The sequence below is a fragment of the Jatropha curcas genome, chromosome 11 (assembly GCF_041381405.1).
Source record: "Jatropha curcas cultivar XTBG-Jc1 chromosome 11, XTBG_Jcur_1.0, whole genome shotgun sequence".
NCBI lineage: Eukaryota > Viridiplantae > Streptophyta > Magnoliopsida > Malpighiales > Euphorbiaceae > Jatropha > Jatropha curcas.
The window spans coordinates 5,957,210-5,974,005 of record NC_143161.1 but is presented as its reverse complement, the minus strand read 5'-3'; the positions used below and the strand labels follow the sequence as shown (position 1 = coordinate 5,974,005).

At 31.3% G+C, this 16,796-nt stretch overlaps 2 protein-coding genes and 1 long non-coding RNA gene across 5 annotated transcripts; 1 reads left to right on the top strand and 2 right to left on the bottom strand.

The window, feature by feature from the left end:
• Positions 1–1,506: 1,506 nt before the first annotated feature.
• On the bottom strand, positions 1,507–3,912 carry LOC105632413 (putative WRKY transcription factor 75). The gene is made up of 2 exons (XM_012214798.4): positions 3,387–3,912; positions 1,507–2,010 (listed from the first exon to the last, which is right to left on the bottom strand). Exons 1-2 carry the CDS (start codon positions 3,770–3,772, stop codon positions 1,833–1,835), a joined length of 564 nt encoding a protein of 187 aa, XP_012070188.1. The 5' UTR covers positions 3,773–3,912; the 3' UTR covers positions 1,507–1,832.
• Positions 3,913–10,855: 6,943 nt separating this feature from the next.
• On the top strand, positions 10,856–11,728 carry LOC119369237 (uncharacterized). The gene is made up of 2 exons (XR_005176911.2): positions 10,856–11,077; positions 11,245–11,728. It is a non-coding gene; the product is annotated as an uncharacterized LOC119369237 (long non-coding RNA).
• A 1,563-nt stretch (positions 11,729–13,291) lies between these two features.
• Positions 13,292–16,596, bottom strand: LOC105632406 (NAD(P)-binding Rossmann-fold superfamily protein). Of its 3 annotated transcripts, none has more exons than XM_012214783.4 (5): positions 16,448–16,596; positions 16,245–16,337; positions 15,773–15,966; positions 14,344–14,573; positions 13,292–13,730 (listed from the first exon to the last, which is right to left on the bottom strand). In XM_012214783.4, the coding sequence occupies exons 1-5, from the start codon at positions 16,582–16,584 to the stop codon at positions 13,452–13,454; spliced, it is 933 nt and encodes a 310-aa protein (XP_012070173.2). In that variant the 5' UTR covers positions 16,585–16,596; the 3' UTR covers positions 13,292–13,451. The 3 variants fall into 3 exon arrangements, with proteins under 3 accessions (XP_012070173.2, XP_012070177.1, XP_089572893.1); XM_012214787.4 differs by having other exon boundaries at positions 16,245–16,351; positions 16,448–16,589; XM_089716767.1 differs by lacking the exon at positions 16,448–16,596 and having other exon boundaries at positions 16,245–16,429.
• Between the last annotated feature and the right edge of the window lie 200 nt (positions 16,597–16,796).

Below are 16,796 nucleotides of genomic sequence, written 5' to 3'. Positions count from 1 at the left end.
ATGTCATCTTTTTTAGCAAATTTAATGAAGGTTTTGTCAACATAATCATGACTAAACCAGGTGGAATTTGTAAAAACTAGCAGGTAAAAAATAGACCTCGAGGCTATATAAAGGCAGAGCTGGATTGAATTGGACGGCACCAAGTGGTTGGGGCTTAAGCCAATCCCATCAGTTGTCATGGAATTAACCATTGACAGCAAATAATGGGGGAGGAAAAAATTTCAGACTACATTTTTGGGTTTATTGACACAAAATGGTCCATCGATTGTGGTCTATTTACGGTTCATGTTTGAAACTTCCAAGTTTGATTAGAGGTTTAGTTTTTGGTGCAGACGTGCAACCAAACCAAACACATTTTGGAAACATTACGACAAACTCTATTTTATGTTCTAGAAATTTTAATTTCTTTATTGGGTTTATATTTAATATGAAAATTATTTGAATATATATTTATTATCGAGTCATTCATACATTTATTATTAGATTGAACTATATTTAGGGTCGCAAAATCAGCCTCTTAAGATTAATTCAACACAAAGTTTTTTTTTTATGTATAATATAATAGAACATTTTAATTAATTAGACAGGAAATAAGATTTAAATTTAAAGTTGATTAGATTAGGAAAATGGAGGTAAAATACAGTGTGGTCTTAATCAATAATTAACTGGTATTATGCAAATATAATTGAGGCATGCTGCTGACAATTAGCGCCAAAGAAAAGACTGAAAAGGAAAGGGACTGCCTGCCTTGTCATCGATTGTTAGACTTAGAGGAGAGCTCAATTCCATTTTTGCCAAGCATTGGTCAAGCTGTGAACGAATATTCCTTTCTCGCTTGGCCGCCCAGCACGTGCGACTGCGAACAAACATATCCTAACTGCATGCGTCACTCTAGCGGTCTAGCTATTGCGAGGGTTGGAAGTTGGCGTTACGTTTACCCGTCAACTTTCAACTATCCATATATCAACCTGTTAGAATTTTCATAATACACGTTTAATCTAAATTCATTTGTCTCAATAGCTGTCTATTAATAATTTTACTGTCTTTACCCCAAACTCATTTAAAATATCTTTTACATAGATAAGATAGTACTCATTCATTTTAAAATATTCAATTGGAATCCATTTGAAATACTCTTTTTACTGGAAATGGTAATATTTTTAAATCTGTTTGGTGTACCAATTACTGGGTAACAGGTAATTATTTTATTACTTATATTCATCCCAAATCTATTTATAATTACTAGAACTTACAATAAATGGATTGGAGCATATGAGTACTTGAAAATACTTGCCCTATTTTCGTTCCTAATAGTATAGCATGCCAAATTCAAAATTGACTGATATAAAATTTTATAAAATTAATTTAGATAATTCTAACTATATATAAAATTGAAGTTCTGGAAACTAAGATGAAAATCTCAGTTTACACCAAAAATGTGAAAAATATTTAAAGTTTTACAAAGTTTTATGTAACTCGTTTATATAATCATACTCAACAAAGACATTAAAAAAAAAAAAATCCAATTCCACCATATGAAGCTGAATTTACATTATACAAAGCCAACCATATAAAAGGAGGAGGCAGAAAAGGAGAAAAAAAAAAAGAAAAGAAAGAACTGAAAGGAAATTAACTTACAATGTCCAAATTAGAGGGAAAAAAAAAGGAAAAACAAACCTAGTAAGAACTTAATCAAAAGTATGCACTTGTCCTGTCGTTACTAGTAATAACAACCTTGATTATTGCAATATATATATCCAAGTCTCAGAATCTATATATATCTCCATTAATACAAAAGTGTACCGTATAATTTTGAAGATCACTTTCAAACTTCAATAGGGAGTGTAAATTTGCATCTGATTTAAAATGTGTTCGAAGTTATCAGTTGGCTTCTCTATTGGATGAGTGTGCATCCCTTCATATGTAGTTACTACAATTCCCTCGTCTTTTGTTAGGCGTTGGACTTGCTTCTTCACATTACATCCTTGATATGTGCACCTATAGTAGCTCCTGCAAATCACAACCAAAAATAATTAAACTTTGCATATTATATGTTAAATGAATGTAATACCAGTCATTATGAAGTGCAAAACAATTCTTCTTAATTTTTATTTACACTTAAATAAACTAGGGTATTTGATCTATTACAATCGATGTAGTTGAATAATTGTTAACTCTAATGTTTTGGTATAGAAACTCTTGCGTGAAAGGTATGATCTGCTTAGGCCTTTATCGTCTATTCAAGATGACGCGACATCGGTACTTATACCATCTACTGCTTTGGCTACGGGGGCGACTCTGATCTTTACGTTACGAGGGAGAATCATGACCCAATTAGTATTTGGAAAAGAGTACGGCAGTTTTTTCTATGTTGAGAATGAGACTCTGTAATGATATTTATTTGTAACACTTGCTAAGTATTTTTCTATTTATTCTTTATATGTATGTATTTTCAAAATATTGGAGGAGCTTGTGTACTAGAAATGGAGTGACATCCATATTTTTGTAGCAAAACTCATTGCAACGTTAACACAAGGAATAATGAATAGGATGTAAATGAAAGTCCTACGCAAGATTGATTGAAACTAAACTAACTAGATAGTTGAGTACAGAATCTTTAAAACTCTTATGTATATGTGCATGATCCACTTAATTATGTGTGAATGATAAGCGTTTTATTATCCACATGGGTCTTTCTTTTTTCTCCCCCACCCTCCCCCGCTCCCCGGCTGGCGGTTACGATAGGGAAGAGTAGCCAAGCTACAACAAAATATCCGTACAGAGATCAAAGATCAACCCACAAAACAATAATGCAGAAAAGCTACATATATTCAAATCTATAGTCATATATCAAGAAAATTACAAAGTGTTGGGTTTCATCACGTGTGAGACAAAAAGCTGTAATACCTTCATGCATGGATTTTATTACTTATTTAGAATTGGTAAGTAAAAAGAAAAGAAGAAGCAAAAGAATGGATAGGAGAAATAAGAAACCCTAAACCAACATCTAATTGTATTTGGAAGTAATTATTCAAGACACGAGCTTAAGTTTTGCCGAATCGGTGAACTGCCTGAAAATATGTGATAATTATATAGAACGAAAAAGCAAAATCATATTTGAAATATCCACAACCCTAGCTTGTATGAAAGGGAAGAGAGTTTCAAACCTAGTAAGTTACTGCTCCTAGTGGTAGATCTAGCAGAATCTCGCTTTCGCGGCCAAGCCGCCCAAAGGAAAATGATGAGGCTTATGGTATTATCAGTGGGGTCTAGTGATGATCACTGATCACTGTACTTATATAATTGCATATACATACATACACATATATAAACATATATATAATACATAAACAGAAATGGGACTGAAATTAATTATGAATACAAACCTTGGAAATTTGTTGTTTTTGACAGCTTTTTGGCCATATTTCCTCCATCGATAACCATCATCTAATATATCAACTTGACTTCTTGTTTGAAAAGCATATCTTGGCTTTCTAATCTTCTTTTCTCCTCTCTTTTTGCCTCCACCTGATGCTTTTAGCTCATGCTGATTATTTTCAGGCCCAATTGCAATGCTCGCTGCACTTTGATTAATTGAATTAATTAGGTCTCCCTTATTATGATCAACTCCATTATTTTCTAGCTTCAACCCCAAAAACCCATTTGTGCCATCATTGAAAAAGTTGTTAAAAACATTAGAATTTGACGACACAGAATAGTTGGATGATGGCCCTGGCGATGAAAATGGAAACAATGTTTGGAACTTTTCCATGGAAATTAACAAAAAGTAACAAGAAAGAAGAAGAAGAAGGGGAAGGTCTAAGAAGGGTAGAGAGTCTAATATAAATGGGATATTTTCTTTTTTATTTTACAAAAAAAAAATGAAAATCCTACAAGTGTCCAAAAAATCACCTCTGGTTCGTGTGGAAAGCAAAAGAAGAGAGAAAAATCCAAAGACATATATATAGTGTTTAAAAGGTGTCGTGCACGAAAATTCTTTCAAGAAAATTTATAAATTAAGCTTCATTAGCGGATTGATTAGCAAACAAAAAGTGGGCGGAAAATGCAGGCGGCTTCATCATTATGAATAACACATTTTCTTCCTTTTGTCTTTAATGTTAAATAAAATTAAATTTTAGTATTAATTGACTAAATTAATAAATTATATATATTAAATTGATTTAACTTAACAAAAATTTAATTTTATTAAATGACGCAAAATTGGAGTATAATTATATTATTTTCTAAACTTAATTTTGCTTGAAATTTAAATTTATAAGTGAAAAATTAAAATCTAATAGTAAATAATTTTTCTTTCTATCGGTCTCTGAGTTTTCCAAAATATACAAATTTATTACTACAAAGTTGATTTGTGATAACATTTATTTTAAAATAAAAATAAAAATAGTTTGTGATTTGATATTTTAGATAACATGGATTTAATTTTGTCATTCAAGTTAGCACCAAGCTTAGACTAGTAGCAGTAGTTGCCATTGGACTGAATATGATATGTCACCCGTGTAGAATTTTTTATAGACTGAATATGATATTTATTCCTTTTTATGTTATTATTAGGCTAATTGCATATATATATATATATTTTTTTTTTTTTTCACACTTGATTATAAAATTATTGATACTTCAATCACTTAATTTAAAAGTTGATACCCTAAATTTGCAATTAACCTTATTATTACAATTTAACATGTGGTGGGTGCAAAAATTTTCCCATAGTGCAGTCTGCGTATGCCTGGTCCCCTCAGTTTCCATGAAGCTGCTTAATTTCCCTCGTGGTTCATGCATGTGCCCCATTTCTTTTTTCCATCATTTATTCTACGTACAACCACAAAAAAGTAATTAATAATTAACCTGAGGAAATTAATTAAACCTACCAAATTCCTATTTTTCATAATTAAATTGCATTACTATTGAAATCTAAATTATTGATGGATAAATATTTTTTTTTAAGAAAAAAAAGGAACTACTAAGTGTGTTGGTCACTAACTCGTCAACTTGGGCCACCAATCAGGTGTTGACCTTCGGATTTAAGACACCCTGCAAGGCACACTGAGAAATGATGCCTCCTTCCTCTAGATCGCAGCATTGTGATCCTCAACCCAAGATGATAGAGTCCAAAATACTGTCGTAGAGAATCGATCTTGGATTAATCACACGAATGATCAATATTTTTACCATCAAAGCACCGCCTTGGGTGATGATAAATTTTAATAATATATAAAATTGTTGATTAATATTGACTGTAAAACAAGAATCTTTATTGAATTTTATTAGCTAATATTAAAAATACCAATATTTTCAACATTTGAATCTCTAATGCATGGTTAATAAGTTAGGGCAAGGAATGGTGAATTTCTGATGTGTATTGGTGCTCTTTTTCCTAGTATTATTTTCCTTTTTGAATCACATTGATGCGGCATCTCCTTTGTGTGCGTAAGAGTCTTGTCTCATATCACGAAGGAGACTCGTGATAAGACAGCATCAAATCTTCTTTTATAAGTAATTTCTACTAAAAATTATGGATCGATTATTATTCAAAATATAAGACTTTGGACAAATTTCGTTTTCTTGAACTAACTTTTAAAGAGTAAATTAAATCTAATTTATTTTATAATAATCTATGATTCAATTATAAATAGAATGTAAATTGGATACGATGTCATCATTTTAGGTTTTGATATTGTCGGATTATTTGCCAGAAATACTTTTAAAAGAAATTACAAATGTTTGAGTGGAATGGGATTAGGGGTGGCCACGGTTCCGGAATCGCCGGTTTCGGTTCCGGAACTGACGATTTCGGTTTCAAAAAATTTGGAATCGAAATCGAACCGAAAATTAATGGTTTTAGTTATGGTTTAAAATCAAACAGTTCTAGTTTCGGTTTCGGTTCCTCAATGGTTCCAAAATCGACGGTTCTGGCCGATTCTTCGGCTGATTTTTTGACGGTTCTGGCTGATTTCAGACCAGTTCTGGCCGATTTTGGACGGATGCGGCCAGTTTTAGATGGAACTAGAATCGTCGGTTTCGACTGGAGTTAGAACCGCCGATTCACGATTCCAAAACTTGTGGAACCGGAATTGATCCGGTTCGGACCGATTTTGGTTCCAATTCGGATCGATTCTGGTTTCGGTTCCCACCGATTCGGAATCGATAGTTCTGGTTTCGAAAACCATATTTTGGCCACCCTTAAATGGGATAAACCACTGAGATTATTAATTTTTTTGTACTTAAAAAAAATTAATAACTTAAAATTGAATTTTATACCACCAGGAAAATAAATTTCAAATTTTTTATTAAATTACTATTTAATACATCTAATTTGTTGAAATTACTATTTAAGACATCACATGACTTGCTCCTGTTTGGATTAATAAGTCCTTTCATCTAAAGTTTATACTTTTGCCATTAATTTTAAATGAAAAGACCAAATACCTTTTATTATATATTCTATTGAACTACTTTAAAGTTTATACTTTTGCCATTAATTTTAAATAAAAAGACCAAATACCCTTTATTATATATTCTATTGAACTTCTTTAAGCAAAAATTATTCTTTTAATGGTATAAATAATTAATTCATATTGTTAAAAAATAATATGCTAAAAGCAAAAATATGTTATTCATATTATTAAAAAAATTAATTTTTGCTTTTTGCATAAAAAATATAATAAAAAAATAGAATAAAGGTTAATTTGGTCTCTTATATAGGAACTTAACAACAAAAAATATAATTTTTTTACGAAAATACTAGTTTATTCAATAATTCCAAACTACGGGAATAAAGTAATATATTTTTGAAAACATAAAAATAAGGTAGTTAATTTCATCAAACTATATAGATTAAGTAATAATTTTCTCAATTTAACTCAACTTTAATTTATATTTGCAGGTCAATTGAATTTTGCTCATTTCAGAGAGAGTATCTCTTTCCGAAAAAAAAAAAAAAAAAATCAGAAATGATAATCAAAATAGGTATTAAGCTTGGTTAAAATGTCTTGATTTTTCATAATGCAAGACTAAAAGGTCATTTGGCTGCTAGGAAACTAACTTAACGATAATTCTAATTTTATTGCAAAAACATTAATGTAATGAAAGAGAATAAGCAAGAATAAGACATGAACATATTTAATTTTAGACAAAAAGGGAATCAAAACAAGAAACCTCGACAAGTAATATAAAAAAACCAATAAGAGGAGGAACGTTGAATTGTATATCCTGAATTTCTGATTCTTGAATCACCGATGGACACGTGACTTATGGACAAAAAATAAAAGTGTCACAAGAGAAAATGTGGGTTTGACGAAGAAGAGAGAAAAGCTGCCGATACGGCTCCCCCGCAGCCCTTCTTCACAATTTTGAAAAGCATTACCCTTTTTCACTTTGAACATTCGAGTTCATTTTGAAACGTCAAATACCCAAATCCCGCTTTAATTAATTAAATCTTTTATGCTACCTCTTGCCAACAACTCAAAAACTTTACCTTTTTCGGTATTGGTGCTAATTCAATTCAACTAAATACTTCTTTTTTTAAAAAATAATATATATCGTGTGTTTTCTGACTAGATTGAAATTGAATTTCTCTGTATAATTCAGACATACGATCACATCGTCACTTTAATTATGTCTTAACATATAATTTATATTTTTCAAATGTGACTTAATTGTCAAGAATGTCTCCAATCCTACATCACAATGGAGAAAATTTACAAAGCTTAATTTGTGAACTTGATACCAAGTTAGGGTTAGTTGGGACAAGAAAAAGAAAAAGAAAAAATAATATAATAAATTTAAAATCACTTTCAGTTGAATTGAGACCACATTGGTAAACTTATTAGAGCTTTGAATTCTACCAAAAGAATCTATTTTGCAAAAAAAACAAAAAAAAAAAAAAAAAAGCATCTAGATAAAAATTAACAAGGATGCGTCCTTTGTTTGCATGTATTCCATTTCCAATTTTCAAAACAAAAAAAAAAAAAAAAAAAACAAATTTGAAAACCAACAACTTTAATCAGACAATCATTCACAATGTTGAATTATTAAATCAACGTCTCTTGTTGGAATATGTCACAATTTATGTTAGAATTTGAATATTAAACTAGTGCAAATCTCTTTTTTATTAAATTATTTCGACGCAAGGAATGATTCACATTTCACATTTTTTCTAAATTTTACGTGAAAGTCATTTCACATGGAAAAAATATATATTTTTTTTCGTAATTTTTTTATTCGAGTAAGGTAAAATGATTCCCACATTTTTGTTTTATATAACATTCACTTCAATTATGTGGTCAATGAGATAATTGTGAAAATAATTTAATTATAAAAGTCATTCAATAAAATAAAGGAAACAAATGACTGACATAGCCTCAAACAAAGAAATAAAATTCCATGTAAAAATTGTTTAGAATCAGGTGTTTGTCCTTACAAATATGTGGTTTTGGTTTTTGACTGAAAATGCATAAACAGCTCAATGTTTATGCCTGAGCTTTCCATCTTTCAAGTTAGTGTTACACAAAGTCTTTAACTATAAGCTTGTACGGAAAATTAAACTGGTCTAAGTATTTCAGATGACAAAGCCTGATAAGTTTTTAGTTTAGTCTTTTTTTTTTTTTTTTTTTTTTCTAACTTTGAGTTAACACTTAACTTTGATTTGAAAAATACAATATTTTTAATTTTCGTCAAAAAAAAAACAATATTTAATATAAATGTTAGAAATTATATATGTAATGAGTTGCACATAAAGGGTGTCTCCAAGTGAGGAAAACCATAAATTTTTTAAAATTTTGATTAATCAAACTGATTGATTCAATTATAAAAATAAATTTTTTTTTAAGGAATAGAATATAAAGCTAATTACCCAACGGGATTAGTCCAGTTACTAATGATGACAGTTTCATTCCCTTGCATGGAGTGGGAGGTAGTACATTGAATTTTTTTAAATATATATATATAATTCATTAATAATAATATTAAAGCTCCGATTTGTTTCCATAAAATAACTTATAGAAAAATATTTTTCACAATTTTTCGTTGTTTAGGACTGTAACGACCCGTCTCCATGGACCGGATTGACACTAACACCTGAGTGGGCTTAAGGCTTCTAAGGCCCGTAATAAGCCTATATTAGTTAATCCATATTCTATTCATAATTGTGTCTTTAGGCCCAATAACTTTATTCCACAAACGAATCAAAAGTACAATTCATATATCCAATATATGTACTCTCATTATTCAATTACAATCCATTTGGAATATAATTGCGGAATTCCATAATTTACAATCTTTTACATTTACATCGTTATTACAACTATTAACAGTTTTTTATATTTAATATTTTGACTCAGTTGGATCCATAGGACTTTTTTCTCTTCCTATTACCTGAAAAAAAAAAAAAGAAAAAAAAATAGAAGATAGGGATGAGCGCCAAACTCGATGAATAGGGTTAGATAACACCCTCACCCCCCACACAATCACACATATGCTATAATAAATCAATTTAGTCCTCCGACTAGTTATATGATCAAGTAATTTGTCAAACAAATGACAATACAATAGCAATCACAATTATTACCATTTTCATATTATCACATCACATGGAAATTAGTCAGTGGCGTCATCGAAACCACCGATGAGCCGTCCTCTCACATGGCCGATCCTCTCATAACGTGTGCACCAGTGAGTCGATCCCCATACATGGCCGACCGGTCTAATACTCACTTGATCAGCCCTCTTATTGTTTTTCCATTCTCTCTTCTCCTTTCCATACCATCAGAAGGTCATCCTATGGTTTTCCATATTATCCATATCATATCATTAGATCCACACGGGGCGCCGATCTCCCATACTCGGCCGACGATCAAATTCTTTAATTTCATCATATTCAAGATCTATATTTTATAGACCGTCCTCACAAACTCATGGTAACCCACTTCATCCCAATTCCGTACAAATAAGGCACGGCAATATCAAAACACAAGTAATCAAGCAATTTTTAATCACAACAATAGTGCAGCACAATATAGCAATTCAACAAAGTAATGCATGATAACATTTAGCCGTGAATGCAAATATGCAGGCGGATGATGCGAGTTATGTAACACTACTCACTGTTTTTTATTGTCCTTTAAAGGACTATCTTTATTACGCTTCCAACTTTTGTCTTCACATTCCAAAACTTTATAAGCATCTAAAATAATAAGAAAATTCTAAATAAGAATTTTAATTCGAAAAATGTACTTCACATTCATTTATTAGTTTTGATTACTAGTTGCTTAACTAACTTATCAAACTAAAGTGTACATATATATATATATATATATATAGAGAGAGAGAGAGAGTGTTTCCTTAATTATTTATTTATTCTAATTTACAACCTTTAAATAAAACTTCTAGTTATTTGGTAAGTAATATTCCATAATAATAATAATAATAATACTAAAAGTTTTAGTCGTACTACCTATTAAGGATATTACTAATTTAATTCTTTATTAAGTATTTCGCCGAAAATTTGACAGCATTTTCTTTATAAACTGTACTATCCAATTTTACATATTCCATCTGTCAACACACAGTCCATCCATCGAGCAATTCATATTAACTGATCCCGTCCGCCATAACTATCATTCATTCGTTCACACAGCCCATTCATCGGGCACATTTTCAATCAAGCTAAATTCTCGTGATATAATTAATTGTTCTATAACTAATTACTTGTTTATACCATAAATTATAATTTTTTTCCTAAGAATTTTTATTAAAGTTCCTAAAATTAACTTTCATAATTATTAGTTAGGAATTCTTATTTCAATTTCTACCTTATATTTGTAATTAGTGTTCATGAAATATAATTAACAATATTCAATTTAATTCATTTAAATACTCAATTGAATTCATTAATTAATTAGTTCGGGATTTATACGAAAATTGCGAATTGAATCTTAAGAGCATGCCGATTGGAAATCGAACTACGATTCCGGAATCCGTGCGAAGAGGAGGTCATTCTGCCTCTTGAAGCGTCGCCGGCCAGTTATCGGATCGCCTCCGCGGTGCACGGTGGCAGGTAAAATCCAACAGCCCAGAAATGCCAACTTTTACACTGTTTTGTTTTGTTTCATGAGGTGGTCTCCGATTTCGTGTCCGTTTAACAAGGGGGTTACCCTAGAAGCCGGAAATAGCCCCGAAAGTTTGCTAACTGTCGGCCATGGCTGTGTCGCTATTCTCCACCAGAAGCTCAGTTCGAAGGAGGAGAGGCGCTCGCAGGTCAACAAGGAACCTTTCGCGCCCCCTCTCCATACGCACGGTGGTCGGAAACGGCGAGATTTCGCCTGCGATCGAAGAAACGAAGCTGTCGAAGGAGGCGGCTCCGTCTACGTCGCAGGACTCCATTCGCGTGACAGGAAGCCGGAGACTTGACCAGTGGTTCCAGGGAGGTCGATCGCCGTCTCCCTTGCGTCGGATGGTGGTCGGAAACGAGAGGAGAGGGAGGAGCGGCGCTGCGCACGCGAAGAAGAAGAGAAGAAGAAGGGAAAAAAAGAAAGTGGCGTTTCTGGAATTTCTGGGCCATTCCGGTTCGATTCGAACCGATTTGATCCAAATCACCGATTCAACTTGATTTTTATTTGGTTTACTGGGTTTTCACTTATTTTTGAAAATCAAAACTGATTTACGGATCCGATTTTGTAATAATAAAATAGTTTTTTTGTTGATTTCATTGGTTGGGTTTTACGTTTAATTTTTTAAATGAAAAATTTTTAAAAATAATTTTTCGGATCGTTTCAATGACGCTTAGGAAAATAAGTCAACAGAAAATATTTTTTTGGTGAAAGGAAAATTAAGTCATTTTTTAAGGAAAAAAACTTCTCATTTTCGAAAGAGTAAAACATTTTTCGGACGTTGACAAACCTTATAAATCTATGTTTTTTTTTTAATTTATTAATCATCGTAGTCACTACCACCAGTCACCATTTTCCACCGACCACCACCACCGGCCATCGGTGACTTTTCATAATTTACATTTTTTTTTACATTCTTTTCATATTTAACAATAAAATTTCTATTATTATTAATATTTTTTATGGTCTTATGAGATAAAAATTTTAATATTTTTAACTAATTTTCAATATTACAACCAAATAATGGAAGAAAAAGTCATATGAAAAATATTTTTTAGCAAGTTATTTTACGAAAATAAATAAAATATAAAAATTATAAATACACCAAAATTTTATTGTCAGCAGCTAATATGCAGTGAGAGGTAGTACATTGAATTAGATTTTCCATATCCATATATTTTGCTAGTGTTATAGCTTTGCTACCTTAAAGGCAATTCGGCAATTCACTAATATTATGTTTGCTGAACGCTAATGGTAACTAATGTAATATAATCAAAAGCTTTTTTTTAGTGTAAATAGAAAATGATTTTAAATTTTATACAATATATTAACCATTAATTTGGATGAGAGTATTTTTTTTTAAGGAATAAAAATAATTATAGAAAATATTTAGGAAAAGGTATTTTTCCTTATTTGAAAAAATAGAGGAAAATATTGAACGAAATAATATTTCACTTTTCATTTATGTCCATATTTTTTTGAATATTCCAATTTGAAGAGAAAATAACAGAAGAAAGTTTGAATTTTACTCATTTTTATTAAATTTCTCAAATAGCATAAATTAATTAAAAAAACTTTGACCCTTTCGTAAATATCCCATTATTTAATTGATGATATAATTGTAAATTTTTAATAATAATATTTTCTTTTCTCAACAATTTTATCATTTCCAAACAAAGGAAAATCAATTAATGTTCTTCCCGTATTATATCCAAACACAATGATTAAAAATAACTATAGAAAGAAAATTGGCAATTCCTTTTTTTTTCTTCCTCTAATATTTTCCTTTCTCTCTTTTCCAAACAAAGGGTAAAATTATTTTTTATTAATTGTAGTAGAATACAGACTAATGTAATAAAAGGCATTTTATTATTTTTGTCACCTATTTTAATAGGTAACAAGTTTCCTTTAGAAATAATAAATATATTTCGATCAATAAGAAGAGTGTTAGACTGTGACGCTAAAAAGTATTGTGCCTAGCATTTCTCTTTCCATAAATTCTTAAATTAGAAGGATTAAAGAAAAATGTTTCTGGGTTGATTTTTCCTCTTCCACTTTCACTGGTCTCCAATTCCAACTAACAACTGTTTTTTGAAGTTGAACTTCCATTTCTAAAATGCAATGATATGAAAAATCAATTAACAAAAATGAACTAATTTCAATTACAAATATCTGTAAAGATTATCAGAGCTATCTTTTCATTACTTTCGAAAGAACATAGGAGGAAAACGCCAATCTGCAATCTCTGAAGAAGCTACTCCAACTGAAAAAGCCTTTGCTGTGTGAACATCTATACCAAACTAAAGAGAAAAGTACAAAGGACTACATGAAAGATCGCATCCGAGGCCTAGACAAAGATTGTGCCCCATCGACAAATATAGTTGTCCCTGTCATGTATCGGGAGCTGTCGCTGACTAAGTATATGACAGTTGATGCTACATCATTTCTAGCATCAAGCCATCTTTGGAGTGGTACTGCGTCCTTAACCAACTTCTCTGCTCTTTCTTTCCCTACTGACTTAGGAAATTCATCTTCTAAGTGCAAACCGCGGGCAATTGCGTTTACTCTGATTTTGTGTTTCCCAATTTCCATAGCAGAATGCTGAAAAACAAAAAGACAATGCTGTCAAATAGTTTCAAGAAAAAAAAAAGGAGCTAAAAGGATTATTATGTAGACAAATGACCAAAATTCCCTTTCGAGGGAAGTAATCACTTATTCATAAACATAATGAACCCTCAATCAAAAACTTTCCGTGACAAGCACAATACAGCACAGCAGTGATAGAAATGCAGAACATGTATTCTCCAGACCAGGATTGAAGTCAAGCAATTCTTGGATAGGTGAAGGTGGATATTGGTTGGTGGTTGAAGTAAAAAATCATAAACAAAAAAATCAACATGATGTTAAATTGAAATAAGCTGATGTATCAATGTGCATATCCTGCACCGTCAAAGTCAATTGCAATTACAGAGTTCCAAATTTTATGTTTCCCTTCATTATGGTTGTTAATAGCATAAAATTTCATCCAAAAGTTCCCATAAAACATTTTAAAAAAAAAACCAACGTAGTAATCTCTTCACAATAGGAACCAAGAAAGCTTGTTCAATCAAATATTTATTTGATTAATTGATTGAAGCAGACTATATGGTCTTGATCATGACAGATCACAAGCGCACAAGTAAAAATAAGAAGAAAAATGAACACATTTACTTACTCTAACTAATTGCTGGATTCCAGCTGAACATGAACCATATGCTGCAGCACCTGGATAAAGGCCTCTGTGAGCACCAATTATTGAGGTCACAAACACAATTGAACCTCCTGACTTATTATCACGCATTCTTCTTCCAACAGCCTTTAGCAAAAACCACGGAGCCATAAAGTTTATTTTCACTGTCTTTTTGAACTCTTCTTCAGCTAGTTCTAGAGGGTCTTGCATTTTTCCTGTTTCACACAATCGAAATTCATAAATTTGCTGTCTTTACTTTTACAGCACCAATCTTGTCATAAGAAAATTGATGAATGATACTGTTAACTTGAAATGTGATTGTAAGGGGAAAAAAGAGATGTGCTTAACACAAGTTGATAATTATCATCTATGAAAGAAGAACCATACAATTTACTACTACAGTATATGGCAAGAAGAAAATTATTGGTTGATGATTTCTCAAACCCAAACACTACTTAAACATGAATTTTAGCAAACAAAATTTCTAAGAAGATAAGCTAGGGATATCTAGCCTTCTTCAAACTAATAGAGAATTTCATTAATATCACCCTGCAACAAGATTATTCTACTTCTGCAAGTTCTAAATGGTGGAATGTACATGCAGCAAGGTTAAAAAAACAAAGAAGTATCTACTGTCAAATACAAAAAGCAACCACTTTAATGGCAAATTAAAAAGTAAGTTCAAGTCAAAAAGACCAAACATAAGTATTTGCATACATAATCCATTGCTAAACAAAAAAACTAATGCTCATTCCTGTTCATGTTCACCTTTCAGTTCTTTTTGAGATTTATGCAAACATTTAGAACAAAAACTTTTAACTTCTACTCATTACTCTTCGTTATCAAAAAGCAGTTGATGCAGGAGGAAGAAAAAAAACATCATGAATTTTAAATGATTATTTGAAGAAGGTGGGATATATTTTGTAAGTTTGTGCCTTTCCTTCAGAATTTAGACCTTGACTTTCACCAAATTTATAGAATTACATTTTATTTTGCATCTCCTCTCAATTTCCCTCTTTTTTCCTTACTACCTTTGACCAAACAAGTGCTGTATCCCCTTTTCCCCAAAGTTTCTTAACGAAGGAGAGTAAAGCAACCACCTTGACTATCCATCTCTTTCCCTCTAATTCCTCTATTCCCGTTTCCCCTTCAAATTCCAAACATATTAGCAAAAGGATGATAATAAAGGAAGAACCAAAAGGACGTTGAGAAATTTTTCTGCTATTAGATGTAAAGTCTAAATACTCTTTACCTTGTAAGTTCCAAACTCTAGTCAATTTTCCATGTACTAATTAAAAATCCATATTAGATTGACCTGACTATCAATTGTATCCCTCCTTTTACTTTGAAAATAAAATGTATAAACAATAAACTGTTCAGAAATAAGGAAAACAAAGATTAAAATTTATAATACCTTCGTAGACATAACAATGTACAAAAGCATCCAAATTTCCCAAAATCTTGCATGCCTTGTCTACTGCTTCATCAAAAGCCCCTTCGCGCTGCTCCTCCATATCCACTCCCACAATATCCACAGGCACTGAACTTCCAGAAGCTATCTTCTCTCTATCGCTTCTTAGAGATTTCTCATTTCCCATCAAGACTAGCCTATCATTGCCAATTAAAAATTAATTAACAAAAATTAATTATTCAACATATAAGAATTGCAAGGAAAAGAGACATAACGAATCTTTCTTTTTCTTGTTTTATAAGAAAGATGTACGAGTTTACTATTTAGCACATGCAACCAAAAAAAAAGATTGATAACCCAGAAAATTTTTGGATTCAAACTTCATTATTGTCAGTTAAATTCCTTTTCTTTTCGTTTCCTTCTCTTTCTCAGCAACCAAACAAGCGATAAGTTTAAATTAGTGACAGAGGTTAACCTGCATCCACGTTTGGCCAAATGAAGAGCTATATTCTGTGAAATCTCATCTCCATTAGAAGTGAGCAACACCTTCTTCACCGGATTTTCCATTCTGTAAACCACCAACTGATAAAGAAGTTAACTTTCAGACAAGAAATTCAGAGAGAGGAAAAACAGAAACAAAGAACTAAAAATCAAAACGCAGAGAAGAGTGAGGCGCACCTAAGAAAACGAATTGAGGGGAAATGAGAATCCTGTGAAGAATATTTAATAAGCGAGTGAAAGACACAGAAGTTGATTGCTGTTGAAGCTGTATTTACAGTTGCAGTGAAATAATAGAGAAGTCTTTGGCAGATCATAAAAAAAAAATATTACAAGTAGTTAGGAACCTTAGGCGCGTTAACCGTGCCTGATGATGGTAAGTAAGACGCTCTCCTGCTTTCACTATCGCCTCTCACAATGATTATAATATTTGTGATTTCAGTTAATAAATTCAAGTAAATACTTTAAAATTTATTAATCATTTACCTTATCAAAATTAATACTTCTTTCCTTTTCTTAAGCGATTTAA